Genomic DNA, 15,608 nt, shown 5'->3' on the forward strand with positions numbered 1-15,608 from the left:
GCACCACAGTGATAAATACTGTTGGCTTAACTTTATTGTTAACCGTGTTATTATTTTATTGTTTACCATAACTGTTTTAATACATTTTGAGCACTATGTAAATGTTGAGTATAACTATTATAGTAGCAATAATGCAAACTTCAGATCAAGTTAAAGGCCTACCTTTCCCAGTGATAGGTTGGTGGCAAAGGGAAGCTGAGTCACTCAGTCTCCATGTACTCCTAAAATGGCACTAGGGGATGAGTTGGGCTTCAAGGAAGTGCTTCCTTTGAGGCTGAACAAAACTGGTGAACTGATAAAGGGACCAAGCATGGGTGAGCATGCTCTGATTAACTCTGTCCTCTTCCAGTCAGATGAGGTTTGTAGTAGTCATAGGGGAAGCATATTCCCCAGCAGCGGAAGGGCAAGACGGAGGCACAAACATGTCACATGTTCAATGGATCAGAATCAGTGTTGACCACAGCTAGCTCACAACTGTGTCAGAAGTTGTAAATTTTCCTCAGGAGGTTTACAACTGCTACCCTCTTTGTATTGAAACGTCTTAGACAGGAGGTGCCTCAGGAAATACAAGTTATCTTTGGGCCAAGGTGGAAGCAATTGAGGGCTGGAATTCCTTCTTCTCCATAGGTGAACCTTGTCCTGGCTCCTCTTCCTTGGCCTTTGTTTAAGTATTCCTCATGTGGAGCCAACAACCCTTGGACTGTCAAGCACTCCCCTGCTGTGTAAAAGTAAAATAAAAGCAGTGCTTATTTAGTCTTTAAGGGTCCTCTCCCTCTCCTCACCTCCACCTGAAGACACAGAGCAGTGTCTCACTTTTGAGTTCCCAGGATTCTTTTGGGAATCCATCTGCTTTAAATGTATGGTGTGTCTGCAGTCAGCTATATATTTCATACTTACAAGCAGAGAATGCATGGGCCACTTCAAAAAACAATTGTTTTTCAGAGTCTTGAAATCTTGAATTTGGAAGGGGCAGAGTGATGAGCTACAAATTTGGAAGGAAGAAGCACGAAAGAGCTTACTGTCCAGGAGATGGGAATCTTTCTATAGTCTGGCTGGTGGCACTACCTTTGGGGGCACAGCTTTGACACCTGTGGTTGAACCTGTTCTGCACTTATATACCCTTTACATATGGAAAATTATCAGTTGGCACCTTCCAAGTATCAAAGAAGGTGGGAATTAAATGTTGCTTTGTTTTCCTTCTGGTTTACAGATCAGTTGGGAGGGAGGTTGCTGTCTCTGTATGGGGAGGAAAGAGTGCCTGTATTGTGTACATGCTTAAGGCAGACTGGAGCAAACAGGGCATCTGACAGGAAAATGGAAATTATTAAATAGGCAGGCTCTGAGGCCAAGACGTTTTCTGTACATCTCAGACTTTAGTGGGTTTGCGAATATTTTTTTTGGGGGGGGGTAGGGATGGGCATTTTGACAGTGGATCATTCTTACTCTTCCTGATCTCTGGTTTGTAACCCTGCATGTCCACATCTGAACATACAGTTTCTTACTGACATCAATAGATTTTAAATGGTGTTTGTAGGTAGCATCTTCACATGTAGTATAGCAGTTGAAGGACAGGTAGAGAAGGGGCCTAGACATACAAATGTGTCCTAATTAAACCCAAATATGTACAGACTGGAAAGAAAAAATCAGATTATTATGTCTCTCTGCTGGAAGTCCTTGTCATTGGGAATTACTTGAGATATATTATTTGAAAAAGTCAGATGTAAGTAGTTATGGGATTTCTGAACTTCCTTGCTATTGGCTTTGGCATCAATCACTAATGAGAATATTTGTAAGACTATCAGAGAAGGATTACTCAGTAAGAAGCTGTTAAGTAACCTCTGTCCTGCTCTTTAAGAGATGCGCAGCAAAAGACTGCTATAGTTCCCCCTTTTAAAAAAGACTTAGTTGAAGTCAAGTCTGAAATCAGTTGTGTTTCTAATGAATGAATGTATAATGAATTGGTATAGTATAACTTATTTGTGTCAGTAGAGAGTAGCTAATTATCAGATGCGGGACTTTGCTGAAATAGAGAATGATGGAAAATTTTCAGTAAAGACAGAAATTGGTATTAAATCATTTCCTGATGCAAGGGCTGTGCTTATAAAAATATGCATGTGTTGTTGTTTTTAAAAGTTAGGGAGCTGACTTTGGCCTATTTGTCTTCCTGTTGTGATTCTACTTATTTTAGAATCTCTGAACCATCCAGTTGTTAGCCTTCTTCACACATTTGCTAAATATGTGGAGGGAAGGGAAGGGGTTCATGCATGCTCTTCTTCTTCCTAATCTTTTATTCAGTGTATGATGTGATCAGGCTATCTGCAAGCAGTTAGGAACCCTGCTTTTTCAGGTTCCTGCTAACTCAGAGCAAACCCTATATATTGCATGCAAATGTTGTACAAACATGCGCTATTCTGCTGCCATGATCTCAGAGTCTCCAGTCTGCGTTATGTAGGCCAGGGTGGGGAAGCCTTAGAGCCCTAGAGCAAATGTGGCCCTCCAGGCCTCTCGGTCTGGCTCCAGCCACACCTCTTTCCCCAGGCCATACCCTCCACTACCCCTGCTTTGCACCCTGCTGGTGTGTTTTTGCCTGGCTGGAATGTGTGTTTGAACTCTGATAATGGCTCTTGCTTGCCTAGATAGAGTATTTAGACGGATTTGTGAGTGTGTGTAGAAACTAGCTTACAAAGGGGAGTAAAAATAGCTCAGTTGGTTAGAGCAGGATGCCACGGTTTCAGGTTCGATCCCTGTATGGGACAGCTGCATATTCCTGCATTGCAGGGGGTTGGGCTAGATGGCACTCAGGGTCCCTTCCAACTCTACAATTCTATGATTCTAAAGCTAAAATTCACATTAGTTGGCTCTGCTTATTTTTGCTTCTAGGCCTGTCCACCAAGTGTCCCCCAGAAGGTTGGCTGCATATTAGAATAAGAACTTTTGAAATACATTTTCTGGTAGGATTTGGTGTGCAACATTCTTGATATATTCTGGAACCTGGCTCTTCTACCAGGCTTCTCTTGGTAGTGTTACTGGATAGTTCATCTACTTTGTATCATCCTATTTTAGTATATTCAATTCCCCTAGAGACGGTGAACTTAATTTATATTTTTTTCTATGTCGTGCACAGTTAACCTCTAGAACTCTCTTCAACAGCAGTAGCAATTGCCAATTGCTTAATGAAGTTCAAAAAAGCACTAGAAAATTTCTTAGACGACTGAAAGAATATCAACAGCTATTGCACAAGATGCTAAGGGCATCCATCGTAATACTTATGGTGCTCCTAATACTATAATACTTTAAACAAAGTGACTTGTAACATACTACAGGGACTCTATTAACAGCCGATGTGGTTAAAACTTTCTGAAGCATCTGCATCTGGCCATTAGTGGAGACAGAATACTGGGCTAGATGGTCATTAGTTTGACCCAGAATAGCTGTATTTATATTCTCATTTAGTGTAGCTTAATATTTGCAGTGTGCAGTGGTTTAGATAAATGAAAGTGGGAAACAGCTTCCACAAGGATGTAACTGCCTCATCATACTCCATCCAAGTGCTCTTGTGACTGGTATGTGGGGTACATTACCATCTTCAAATAAATAAACTAAACTAGGAGCATCTTTCACTGCTCAGAGATTGGAATTACTGAGTCAGTGAACCACAAAGCCTGTTAAACCTATGGAAAAAGGAAAACATGCAGGTGCAACAACCTTGCATTTGTTAGCCATTAACTAAAGACAAAAGCAATTCCCACCAACAGATCCTATGGCTTGAGCAGGTTAGAAAATTCTGTAAATCCCTCACCGCCAGGTGTTTTTCTTGGTAGTAAGCCCCCAGAAAAGTTGTTTTGAGTGAGAGTAGGGCGGATCAGAGGAGGCCTAGTATCTGTGAGGCCCAAACCCCTCCATTTCTCTGATAGATCCTAGAATCAGCTCTGTTAGGTATACCAGCCTGGAGCTGATATAGTTAATTGTCTCCACATTAAAGCAGATGAGAGGGAAAACAAGAACTTCCAAGATGAAGGAAAGACGCACCCCTAAATCTTAGCGTAACCCAGTAGGGCTGTGGAATTGGCAGATCATGCATACACCCCCTCCCCAATATAGCATTTCCCAGTTAGTCTTCAACTGAAAAAGTCAACTTAATGCCCAAACAGTGATGATTCAGGAGACTAATAATCCTTTCCTTGTGTGCTGTTTCCCTGTCAACTTCCACCCCCCCCCCTGTTCTGTTATCAGCCCCATTTGGAGGGGAAATCCAGGTACTTGCTTGGTTTATATCAGATAGGAGACGACACAGGGGTGGGAGAATTGAAAACCTCCTTCTCCATAGTTGCTTTACTGAGCAAACTAGAAGCTCCATAAAGCTGTTCAAAGTAAAGAAAAAGATGTAGAGAGATCTAGTTTGATCTGTTTTGATCTCCATACTGGAAAGAATGGTTGTGTGAACTCACTGTAAATTAAAAACAAAGCATTTCTGAAAAACAAATATTTGTAGTGGTTAGCAATTTGTTTTGGTTGGGGAGGTTCTGATATATACTCTGAAACTGTTGCCCCATTTGTTCCAGTTCAGCTGACAACCTGCAGCTCTTTGAGCTGTAATGGATCGGTCAGCTTACACAATCAAATTCATTTATGATTTCGAGATGATAACAAAATCCATTACATTTTATTTTCTAGCACAAAAGGTAAGAAATTAAGTGTGCAATTGCATGCAGAATTATAATAACATAGTTTGTTTTCTATTTATTAAAATTCTATACTGCCCTACATATGATGATCACAGGGTGGTTTACAATATAAAAACGCAAAAACACATAACATGTAACAAAAAAACCCCAAAAACCAACAGTAACCCCCCTCAGTTTCAAAGACCCTTTGCATTTTCCAAAAACAAAAAGTCCCTATAAAATTTTCATTTTAGTACGATTTTTTTCCTAATATATACACATTTTTTGGAATACAGTTTCCCCTAACCATGATTTAAAAAGTTTTTTCGCTAATATATACATTTTTGCATACACTTCCAGTACAAGCATTTTTGTGTTTATTGCTTGGTTGGAGAACAGCATTAAATTCATCAACGTGGTTTTTGAAGAATAGCTGTGTTTTAGTTCATATATATTTTTCAAACAGTGAATTATGTAGGTTTGCACTAAAATCCGAATTGAACTGAATTTCTGTTCTATCCCTAGTTACAAGTGATTTCCTATTATAAAACTGAGTTCTCTAAATTTTCAAGTGGAATAGCATCTGATGTGCTCTAAGAAACGTTAAAGGATTATTCAGTATAAAAGACTTCTTCATTCCCACAATCCTCATCATTTCAGTCATTGTGGCCTGTCATGTTTACATAAAATAGTAATTAAAAATATTTTAAACATATTTTTTTAAATGTTTGGAAATATTTGAAGTACACTATTAACAACAGGTTTTACTTAGCTGCATAGCAAAACTTTTAATATAGTTGGAACCCACAATATTTATTCAAAAAGCATTAAACCTTAAAAGTGTTGAAATTAAGTAGTCTAGTACTCATGAAAGCACCAGGCCTGTATTCAGTTGCACACAGTTAATTTAAAAGGGTTATAAGCACATGTAATTGGAGACAGAATTTAAGCCTAAGCATTTAAATTACATCTGTCAACCAATTACAGTTTGGTGTTTGCTTTTATTGTTAGTCCTTCAATATTTATGCATGATCTGATTAAAACAATTATACGAGCACTAGATTCTCTACAGAAATGAAAGGAGCATTTTCTGTGGATAAGCTGTGGTCCAATTCACATGTGATGTAGAAGTTCCATAACTGGATATCTTTTTAAAAAATACTCCAAAACAGGCATTGGGGTCTTCGATGCGGTCAAAGCAATGGCACTGATTAAAGTGATATTCAATTTTTCCCTCCCTGTACGAGTTTCCTGATTTACCAGTGCTTTGATCAAAAGTTGATAGATCTGTTGATGGATCTACCATGTCATGTGTGGTTTGGCTAAAGATTTATAATTTCTGGAAATTTTGAAGCCATGGGGTGGGGGTGGGGAAGGAAATTCTGCCTTTTCCCTATCCCGGGGTTTTGGAGGTAAATGGAATTTTGGGGGAGAAATTGAAATACATCCCAAACTTATACTATTTGGCATGGTTAATTGGCATATTTAAAGAACACCCCATTTCCTGAGAAATAAGACCTTACCCTGAGATTGGGGGGAAAACCCAGACAGGAACACTGAAACAACTATGAGATATCTCATACATTTTATGGTGTTAAAATTAGATAACTTTAGGTTTGATAAGAAATTAAATATTGCATATATTTCTTTCCCCCCTTACATAATAAGCATAGCACACATTATGAGAGAGTAAAAAGTATTTCTTCATTCCAAAAGATCAAAATAATTCATAGGAGGGGGTTTTTCAGTATTTCCCAAAATTTTGAGTTTTTCCATTGGAAAAATGGGGCAGGGGGAGTCCTTGTGGAAATATTGGGTCCTCTCCCAATTTGCCCCTGCCCCTGGGCCTTCACATCTCTTTGTCTCATATTGCTGGACTAAAACTCCTGCCGTCCTGCCCATTGGCTAAGCTGGCCAGCTGGGGCTGAGGTTAGTCCAAAAACGTGGAGGCCACAGGCTCCTCATCCCTGCTTCATATGAGTATGAAGTTAAGCTTGCTTATTGATGACACGATAATATTAAGGTATTTTATATCAGGAAAATAACAGAAGAGAATAACTGAGAGCTGTGTAGTTTCATTTTGTTGAATGCTCTAGATATTTTTCAACTGAATATCAGGGGGCTTCACCATTGCTTTTTGAGTTAACTGTTGACCCAAAGGCACCACAAGTAGCTTTTCAATGAACAGGCATGGTGTGGTCAGTTCTGAACAGGTTTGGGAGCTTTACTTTCTCTGATTTAAGGGATAATTGCATTTTCAGCTTTTTCCAAACTGGAACAATGAGCCCTAAATAATACTTTGGTTTTGTTTTTTTGTTTAGCTCTTCTGTTTCTAATTCCCTAGAGAACCAAAAGCACATGAAATAATCATGAGAGTCACAAAAAGAAAGTATTAAACATTCACAACCCTCATAAAGATTTGATTCTTTGACCTTGGTAAAAGAGCAAGGCTCAAAAGAAAAGGTGTTAGTTAAAAATATAGTAACCTTTAAACTGTGGTTCTCTTATCCCCATAAAGAATGTCATATTTTAAAAAGTACACTTACTGTTAAATAGACCTTTCATTCTTCATTTGAAGAAAAATAAAGAAACCCCTGTACAGATGAGGGATCTAAAAATAGTTGTTTTTCATTCATTATAATTAACTTAGAAGTATGGATTTGCTCCCCACACACCACAATCTTGGGAACATGGTTCATTGTAATATCACATGTTTTGCATGCAGAAAATCCCAGCTTTAATCTCTGGGTTCTCTAGATAGAAGTAAAAAAGATTTTTGCCTGAAACTCTGGAAAGCTGATGCCGGTTGTTGTGTAGATAGACTAATGGACTGGTTTAGTATAAGACAACTTCCTATGTTAGTAATGCTTACTCCATCACAGAGGTATACCTTTTGTCAAGTTCATTTCTACAGATTGATCCTTGGATGAGTATCTTTGCCACCAGATAGTCGGGCTGAAAACCCAGTATAGTATAGTATTCAGCATTTCCTGCACAGATTGACATTCGATTTTTAAGTTGTCCGTTTTATTTACATGTTCAATTAGGTTTGCAGTTCTGTACAAAATGGCAAACATTTCTCCCAGCATGGTTGTTCCTTACATTCCTTTCCCATTTAGCATTATGCAAATAACTTTTTTGGGAAATATTTGGTCAGTGAGAGGTTTTGGTGCAACAACAACAACAACAGAAGAATACTTGCTTAGAGAATGTTGATCCTTGTCCAGCCGTTCCACTGCAGTTCTTGCATCCAGATTTCTTGATGTTTGTTTATCTCACAGTTCATTATTTAAGGCTGGTCTGTCAAAGTAGGTTAAATATTCTTTGGGAAACATGGTTACCTCTTTGATATACCAACAGTCTGTTAAATATAGGAAAGATTGGCCTGATAAGAGAGACATGATAAACTTCCATCACTAAAAATATTTTGTTCTTTGTTCCGTTTGGGTTTCTAAAAGCATCAATAAGCTGTGAAATCTCATTGCTATAAATTTCTGGAACAGGCGCACAGAAACACTGGCAAAGCAGTGAAAATGATTGCTGATGATTCATTCTAACTACTTGACCTTCTGACCTCTTTTACAGATATATGACCAAGATGGGACACTACAGCACTTTATTGATGGTGGGGAACCCAGTAAGTCAAGCTGGATGAGGTATATTCGATGTGCAAGGCACTGTGGGGAGCAGAACTTAACCGTAGTCCAGTACAGGTAAAGTGTGTTTCAGTTTATTCTCCGAATATCTGTTTATTTTGCTGTGATAAAAACATTGCCAAAGAAATGTGTTTTAGAAAACTGTAAGGAGCTGAACTTACTGGGCTGGATCTAAATGTGCCCTTTGAAAATGGGAGGGCTTTATCTGATGTAGCACAAGATGGTTTTGTGAGAATAGGCAACTGAATCCCAGTGATGCGCTTCTGTTTGTAGAACACATTACAATATCTACAACCACAAGGGTTTGTACAGCATTTCAAAATGGGTACTTCTGCTAAGTTGTGCAAAGTCTTCTGCTGGTTCCATTTTGCAGAACAGTACCCCTGCAATAAATTTCTTCTTTTGGTATGCTTCTGGCATATGTCCATTGTCCGCTTTACATAAAAAGGTCTGGCCTGGTCTTATTTAGACAGAGGAATTCACATTTAAGCCACGAGCATAACAACATAAAATGACCTAAAGTTCATTTAATCTAACTTCATGTTTCCCACTGTGGCCCACCATATATTTCTAGGAAGCTCATAAGCCTGAAGGCAGCTGATTTGCTCCTCACTAACTCTCTCAGAAACTGGAGCTAGCATTTAGCTATCATGGCTAATCCTTACTAAACTATTTGTACCCCCAAAATGTGTCTCATTCCCTTTTATAGTCCTTCGTAAGAGTAACTCCTTGCATTCAGCTAACTGGCTTCACATAATATGCTTTTCCTACTTGCTTTCTCAAAATGAATATAGTGAAGTGGCAAGAAAACAACACGTGTGACTTCTGAGACACATGTGTTGCTGAGCTGTCTTATTGCAAACTGACATCCACTCCTGAGTGCTGTGGATGTTGGAGGACTGATACCTGCAATATATGTCCCTTCTGTACAGCTTTTAAAGGCATAGTACCACTCACCCGGCTGCCAATGTTTACCTTGAAAAGGTAAGCCAAAAGCACAGTTTTCCAAAAACAGTGCATGCTGCTTATTCATCTTTCAAATGTTGCTACCACTTTGGTCTGAAAATATTGGAGCAGTCAACTTTATCCACAGATAATCAGATATTTTGTGGGATAGCACCTGCCTGCAAAGAAGACCAGAGTCTATAGTCAGCTAAGGAACCAACATGAGAAGTTGATTTGGGATATAGAAGGTGACTATGAGCTCACATTTACAGTCAAAGCTGCTTATTAAATGTGCTGCGTAAATATAGGGGCTCTCAATGATAAATAACTGTTTGGCCCTACTGGACTTTTTAGCAGTATGAAGGAATGGCCAACTTGGAAACTGCTACATTAGCTTATTCTTTTAAAAAATAACCTCAAGCTTTAATCTTTTTTGTGTTATTTATTTTATTTTAAAAATCACATATGAAAAAGGGGGAAACATTGTAGTTTTTGTAGTATACACCCAGTTTCATAACTAGATAATCATCAAATTATATTTCTTTGGGTTAACCATCAAAATAGACAAAAGCAGTTCAAAGAGGGGGGGAAACACTTGTCAGTTTGTGTCACTAATCCAAGTGCAACAACAGAGACTTATATTTTTAAAAGAAGTCAACAACAATTGTTCTGAATGTCAGCAAAACAGTATTAAATTGGTAAATCAAAGAATTGTTTATGAGATCATAAAGAACACTTTGACTAGTAGTCAATTTTTTTCTGTCATGAGCATTTATGCAAAGTCTTCATACTTAGATTTTGCCCTGATGCAGATTTGAAGGCCTGTATATGTTTATCCACGAGCCTGTATATGCTCATCCATGTGACACTTCTGCCTACCAAAAAGGATGCATGTGTAAAGTTGTCCTTTCCATTGAAGGAACCACAGATAGCCCTTGCAGACAAGGGAGGTATTTACATCCATTTACACCACTATGTCTGCAGCAAATCACTGGAACACTATGTGTGTGCATATTTGCGTACATGCAGATTAAAATCTCAAGCAAAATGAGACCATGAGAAAGTCATTACACATCTGTCAATATTAAGTGGATTTTACAATTCTCCTTTCATGATGGAGCTGTTCCTTAGAGTTCCCTCTGTTGATCTGTTTTCGATTACTTTAGATCTTTTAAAAATGAACTACAAAAACACAATTAAAAAAACAACAATTGGCATCTATCACCAGGGACCACGTCCAAGTGTAAGAAAATAGAAAAGTTGGACACTGAAAAACCGTCTTAATTTTTTTATTGTGCATGGACGTCTTCCTCACTGAAAGTCAGCTGTTTCAAATTCATTCTGTTATGATTTGTAATATCTAAATGGAATTTTCTTCAAAGCACTCTTGATTGATTGACCCTTAGCTGAACGTTTTGTTTTTATTTTGAAGCTGACAATAATGTTTGTTGGCATGTGTTCTACTTCAACTGCGTTGGGACGCCACAAAGCTATCTTTATGAGTCATCCAACCACAATACTAAATACATGTCAGCAAAGGAAATATTATCCGAAAGAGGAAAAATCCCTTTGATGTACTTCAGCATGCAGAGATTTCTGCAAGTTTTGGAAGCTCTATATGCTTGTAAGGAATCGTGTATGCTTACACTCCCCCCCCTTTTTTTTTGGCCTACTCCAAGCCTTAGAGACCACCCATTGCTTGAAAACAGTTCAGCTCTTTCAGCAGCAAAGTGTGTCATTGGGTTTTAGCACATTCATTTGCTGGGCTGCTATGTTTATGTTAGGTGAAGCCAAACAGAGAGATGAAAAGTTACAAGGGTGAAGTACAAAGTAGACTCATTTTTATTTTTTTTTAAAGTCAGGAGATGCGGGTGATTTATAGCACTGCCCTGATTTTGATTTTTATGTAATGGTGGAAAGAATTAATAAAATGTACAGCTTGGGTGGAAATAGATGGAGGGGTAGGGAGAGAGGGCAGGAAAGAGACGGAGGCAGGAGTTTTTGTCAGATATTCATAGAATGTTGGGAAAAAGCATTATGCTTAGCCAGCAGTGCCCTCCCGAGACAGGGTGGCAGTAAGCGAGGAAAATAACAAGATAAATGAAATTTTTGCAGCTGCTTGTAAAATATTGAGAATCTGCACTTTTTTATTGATCTTTATGATCCTGTTGCCAAGAGCCACTTTGCGGTGACAAAATATGTTGACAAGTGCATATCTCACTGCCATGAAAAATGTGGTTAAGGATTCTCCTTATGTCGGCAGTGTTATACAAGAAACAAATTGCACCGCTACAGCCAATTCTTTATAGAGAGGCTAAATTTAAGGCCTACCAACCCTGCACACTTTTATCTCAAACTTCAGGCTAATATTTGTAGCAATTCTTCATTGCAGAAACCAGTGGAGATTCAACTTTTTTAAAAGTCCATTTATGTCTCCACACTTTACACAAGATAATGTAAAAAATTGTCATTTCTTACTACAATGACTGTATAATTCTGGTAGGCAATATTTCAGCCAGAATGGAAAGCTTGTCTTGTATTTATTGAATTACTATCCATCTCATTTAAGTATGTTTTACTTTACTATAACTGGCTTCAGCGACAGCCACTCCACAGTTATTTTTATTTTTATTATTTTATCTCCTAAAAGCCTGGTCTCACATTGGTTTTACCAGCATGTAGGTTTTCATATAATTGTTAGCTGATTTTTATGTATCTGCTTAAACAAATTTTGAATCTCAGCTCCATGATAAGATATTAGCTAAACAAAAATATGGATTTACTGGTGAATAGGTAAATGGGTAACTGTTACTACATCCATGGGTTTAGTGGTGAGCCATGCTTAAGCCAAGTACAGACATTAGGTGGTAATGCTAGGGAAATATACCCAGGAATAAGCCCCACTGAAATCAGTGGGAATTTCTTCTTAGTAAATATAGATAGGATCGTACTGCATGTACTTTCATTGTGTCTGTTATTTTTTACGAAGGTGTATCAAAAGCAAAATAAGATTCCTAGATTTTTTTCCTTCTTTGGACTTAGTTGGTTGTCATTTATGTTCATCCAATATTTGTGATTCTTATGAAATAGCAATGCTTCCCCTATTCGTACTCTAGGGGTTGGGTGGGGAGAGATATGTTCCTTCATTCTTTTATTTACAATATTTCTATACCACCTTTCATCGAAAGATCTTAGGGCATGGGACAGTAAATCTTCAATAAAGAACAATAAATGCCAATAAAAAACAGGGTACATAAACCAGCAGTAAAACAGTCAGCCGTAAGAAAATCAGTCACACTTTCCAAACACCTATCTAAAAATAACGTCAACATAGATGCCTGTTGAATTTTGGGGCAGAAGGAACTCCAAAGCCGGGGCGTCACCAAGGAGAAGGCCTGACCTGGTGTATCTGCATATTAATTTATTAAAGTTATATACCACCTTTCAAACTTAAAAGGTTCATAAAAATTCACAGTAACCACAGATATCACAAAGGATGCAATCCTATGCATACTTACAGAAAAGAAAGTCTCATTGAAGTAAGCCCCACTTTGGAGCTTACTTTGAGGAAACATTCCTAGAGTGGACTGCCATTTTCTATAGAAATGTATGTTCATATTCAGCAGAGGTTAGCTAAAGCTTTGAGAAATGTATTTCTGTTCTGGGATAAAAGCAGTGTAAAGAAATGTCAAGGTTATTAGTAACGTTTTTATTTTAGATCTAAATCATTTGTTTACTGTGTCTATGCCAGAAGTAGATTTCAGGCTTGTGGGATCTACTTTAGATTTGGGGTTGTTTTTTAGGGGTGTTGGTGTTGGTTTTAGTACCAGAACCCCAAAGTCCCCCAGGCATTTAAACATTTCTTGTAAATTTGAAATATTCTTCCGTCATGGCAATCATTTTCTCTACAAGCATATTTTAAGGATGCTATGCCAAAATTATATATTTGTATTCATCTACATATTCAGAGTTCAGATGGCTTTTGCTTTGAAATACAATGCACTTTGTTTTTATGCTTTACATGGGCGCCACTTAGAATTCTTTCATCCATCTGTCCATTTATTCATTGTATTTGTGCATTGTCTTCTGACAAAAACAAACCAGGGCAACCTCTGCCTATGTAAAAATAAATACAAATACCATTAATACGTACATATTAGGGTTTTTAAAAAATGATTTATAGTAGCTACCTTCCATGCTTGTCACAGGCTAGCTGCTTATACCAGCTCTTTTCATACTCCTAGCTACAGTTAAAACGGTTTGTGCCTTTTCTCTTCATCCCCTCAGGACAAGTTAGTTCTTCCTTAAGCAATCTTGAGATAGTAAGTGGGGTAATAGAAGGGGCCAGCTCTGCTAGAACCACTAGGATCTGTATGGAGGGCAGCTTTCACTAGGCTTTTCTCTCTCTTCCACTGATGAGTGGATGCTCCTGAAGAATTATTGCCCAACCATTCATTCTTTCTCCCTTGTTTGTTATGACCAGGTCAAATATATTCTACAGAGCTTGCATGGATATTCCCAGGGGCACAGAGTTGTTGGTCTGGTATAATGACAGCTACACATCTTTCTTTGGAATCCCGTTACAGTGCATTGCACAAGATGAGAACTGTAAGTATCTTATTTCATCTCCGTATATGTTGGTTTCACAGTTTGTTACTACAATTAGTTCTTTGTTCTCCTTAAAATATGTGCAGATTTAAATATGCGAACACTCAGTTTGCATTAAATTATTGTGAATTTTTCTGATTTAGAGATCCATTTTAAGACACTAAGAAAAAACTCTTGACTTGGTAGGGACAGAATTGAACTAAACATAGAATCCAGGAATGAAGCTTGGGCTGTTACTCAAAATGGCACTACTCTGAAAACTGAAACATGGAAAAGTAGTCTGTAGATTGAAATAATAGACAAAACAATTAAAGTGGCTACAGAAACATGTTTTATGAAAATCTTTTGGAACCATGTTATGAGGGATAATCCACATCAAGCAGAGTCCTTGAGTCCAGAGCACAATGAAGGTTGTTAACCATCACCAGTTTCCCATGCCTTTGTTGAGAACAGTGATCAGCAGAGGGTGCAGAATTTATGTCTTGGTCCAAAGTATACTAATTGCAGTATGACACATACTTCACCCTCCATATAACATTAAAATATATTACTTTCCCCCTGTATTTCATGTAGAGTTATCACTGTCAGCATCTTTAAACCTCCACCATATGATTAGATATTCACAGAGAATTTTTTAAAATTTTGAAACTGCTTATGGACCCACCTGTAGAGCCGCTGCCCCTCAGAGGGTGAAACCCAGGAAGCAACAGGTGCAAGACAAAACAGACAGCACAATGTTGTGGGATTAAAACTGGCTACAACTTTTATTGCTTTCAGATATAGGTTGGCTTTGACTCACGCATTGGGTATATATCCATTTTCAGCCTCCAGATGGGCTGATGGCCATGCCTGAGATGGAGCACCATTCAAGATGCAGGTCTAATAAGGTGGTCCTCACTAGGCTGCCCATCTGCCCCTTGCTTGGCTTCTGGACAGAGACATCCACTTAGACCCCTCTAACGGGGTAACCTGTGAACTAGGGCTGGGCGATATATCAGCATCTAAATACCACAATATGCTGATATATTATGATGTCTGGAATGTATCTTGGCTGTTTCTTCCTTCCCGCCTTAGTGGAGGAAGAAGCAGCCAAGATACATTGGCCAGCCCTACACAGTGTGCGAGCCCCAGTGGCTTGTACTCAGCTGGGGGGAAGGGACTCCTCCCCAGCTGAGCGGTTCAAGGAGGCTCTGATGAGGCATTGGTGTGCCCTCAAAGTAGGCCTGGGTGATAGATCAATGTATCACCCAGGAGCGGTATGAGGGGCAGACCATGATGACAGCTTCACTCAGCGGTACATCGCTGGTGAAACTCCCACCACTCGAGTCCTTCTACCTCCAGTGCCCAGCAGGTTGAGGGCGAAACAAGCTTGGGAGTGGTGGCAGTTTCACCTGTGATATACCACTGATGAGACCGCCATCGCACTCTGCCGTCATACTGGCAGAGGGAGAAACAAGCTGCATCGGTGAGGTGCCGATACAGCTTGTTCCTCCCTCCACTTCTTTAAACTGCTTGACCAAGGTGCGTGCTGCTGCCCTTGCCTCAGCCAAGCAGTTTATGGAGCCCCCGACCCGCCAGTGGTGAGGGTGGGGGTTCCGTTAAAGTGCTCCCCCTCCCCAGCTGAGAGCCCTGCTTACACAGAAGTAGGAGTGGGAACGGGACTGCTCAGCTGGGAGGTGCGGGTTCCGTTACTCTTCTCCATTGAGGGGGCACAGATGCACGCCCCTCAATGGAG

General features: G+C 39.1%; 1 protein-coding gene across 4 annotated transcripts in view; it reads left to right on the top strand.

Moving 5' to 3' along the window:
* The window catches only part of PRDM6 (PR/SET domain 6), a 96,914-nt gene that overhangs the window by 53,315 nt on the left and 27,991 nt on the right, over positions 1 to 15,608 (top strand). For all 4 annotated transcript variants that reach the window (XM_053408157.1, XM_053408158.1, XM_053408154.1 and 1 more), the window contains exons 4-5: positions 8,250 to 8,377; positions 13,749 to 13,873. In XM_053408157.1, the coding sequence (XP_053264132.1) occupies positions 8,250 to 8,377; positions 13,749 to 13,873 (253 nt within the window). The remainder of the gene's footprint in view (positions 1 to 8,249; positions 8,378 to 13,748; positions 13,874 to 15,608) is intronic.

This window comes from Podarcis raffonei, chromosome 11, assembly GCF_027172205.1.
Source record: "Podarcis raffonei isolate rPodRaf1 chromosome 11, rPodRaf1.pri, whole genome shotgun sequence".
NCBI lineage: Eukaryota > Metazoa > Chordata > Lepidosauria > Squamata > Lacertidae > Podarcis > Podarcis raffonei.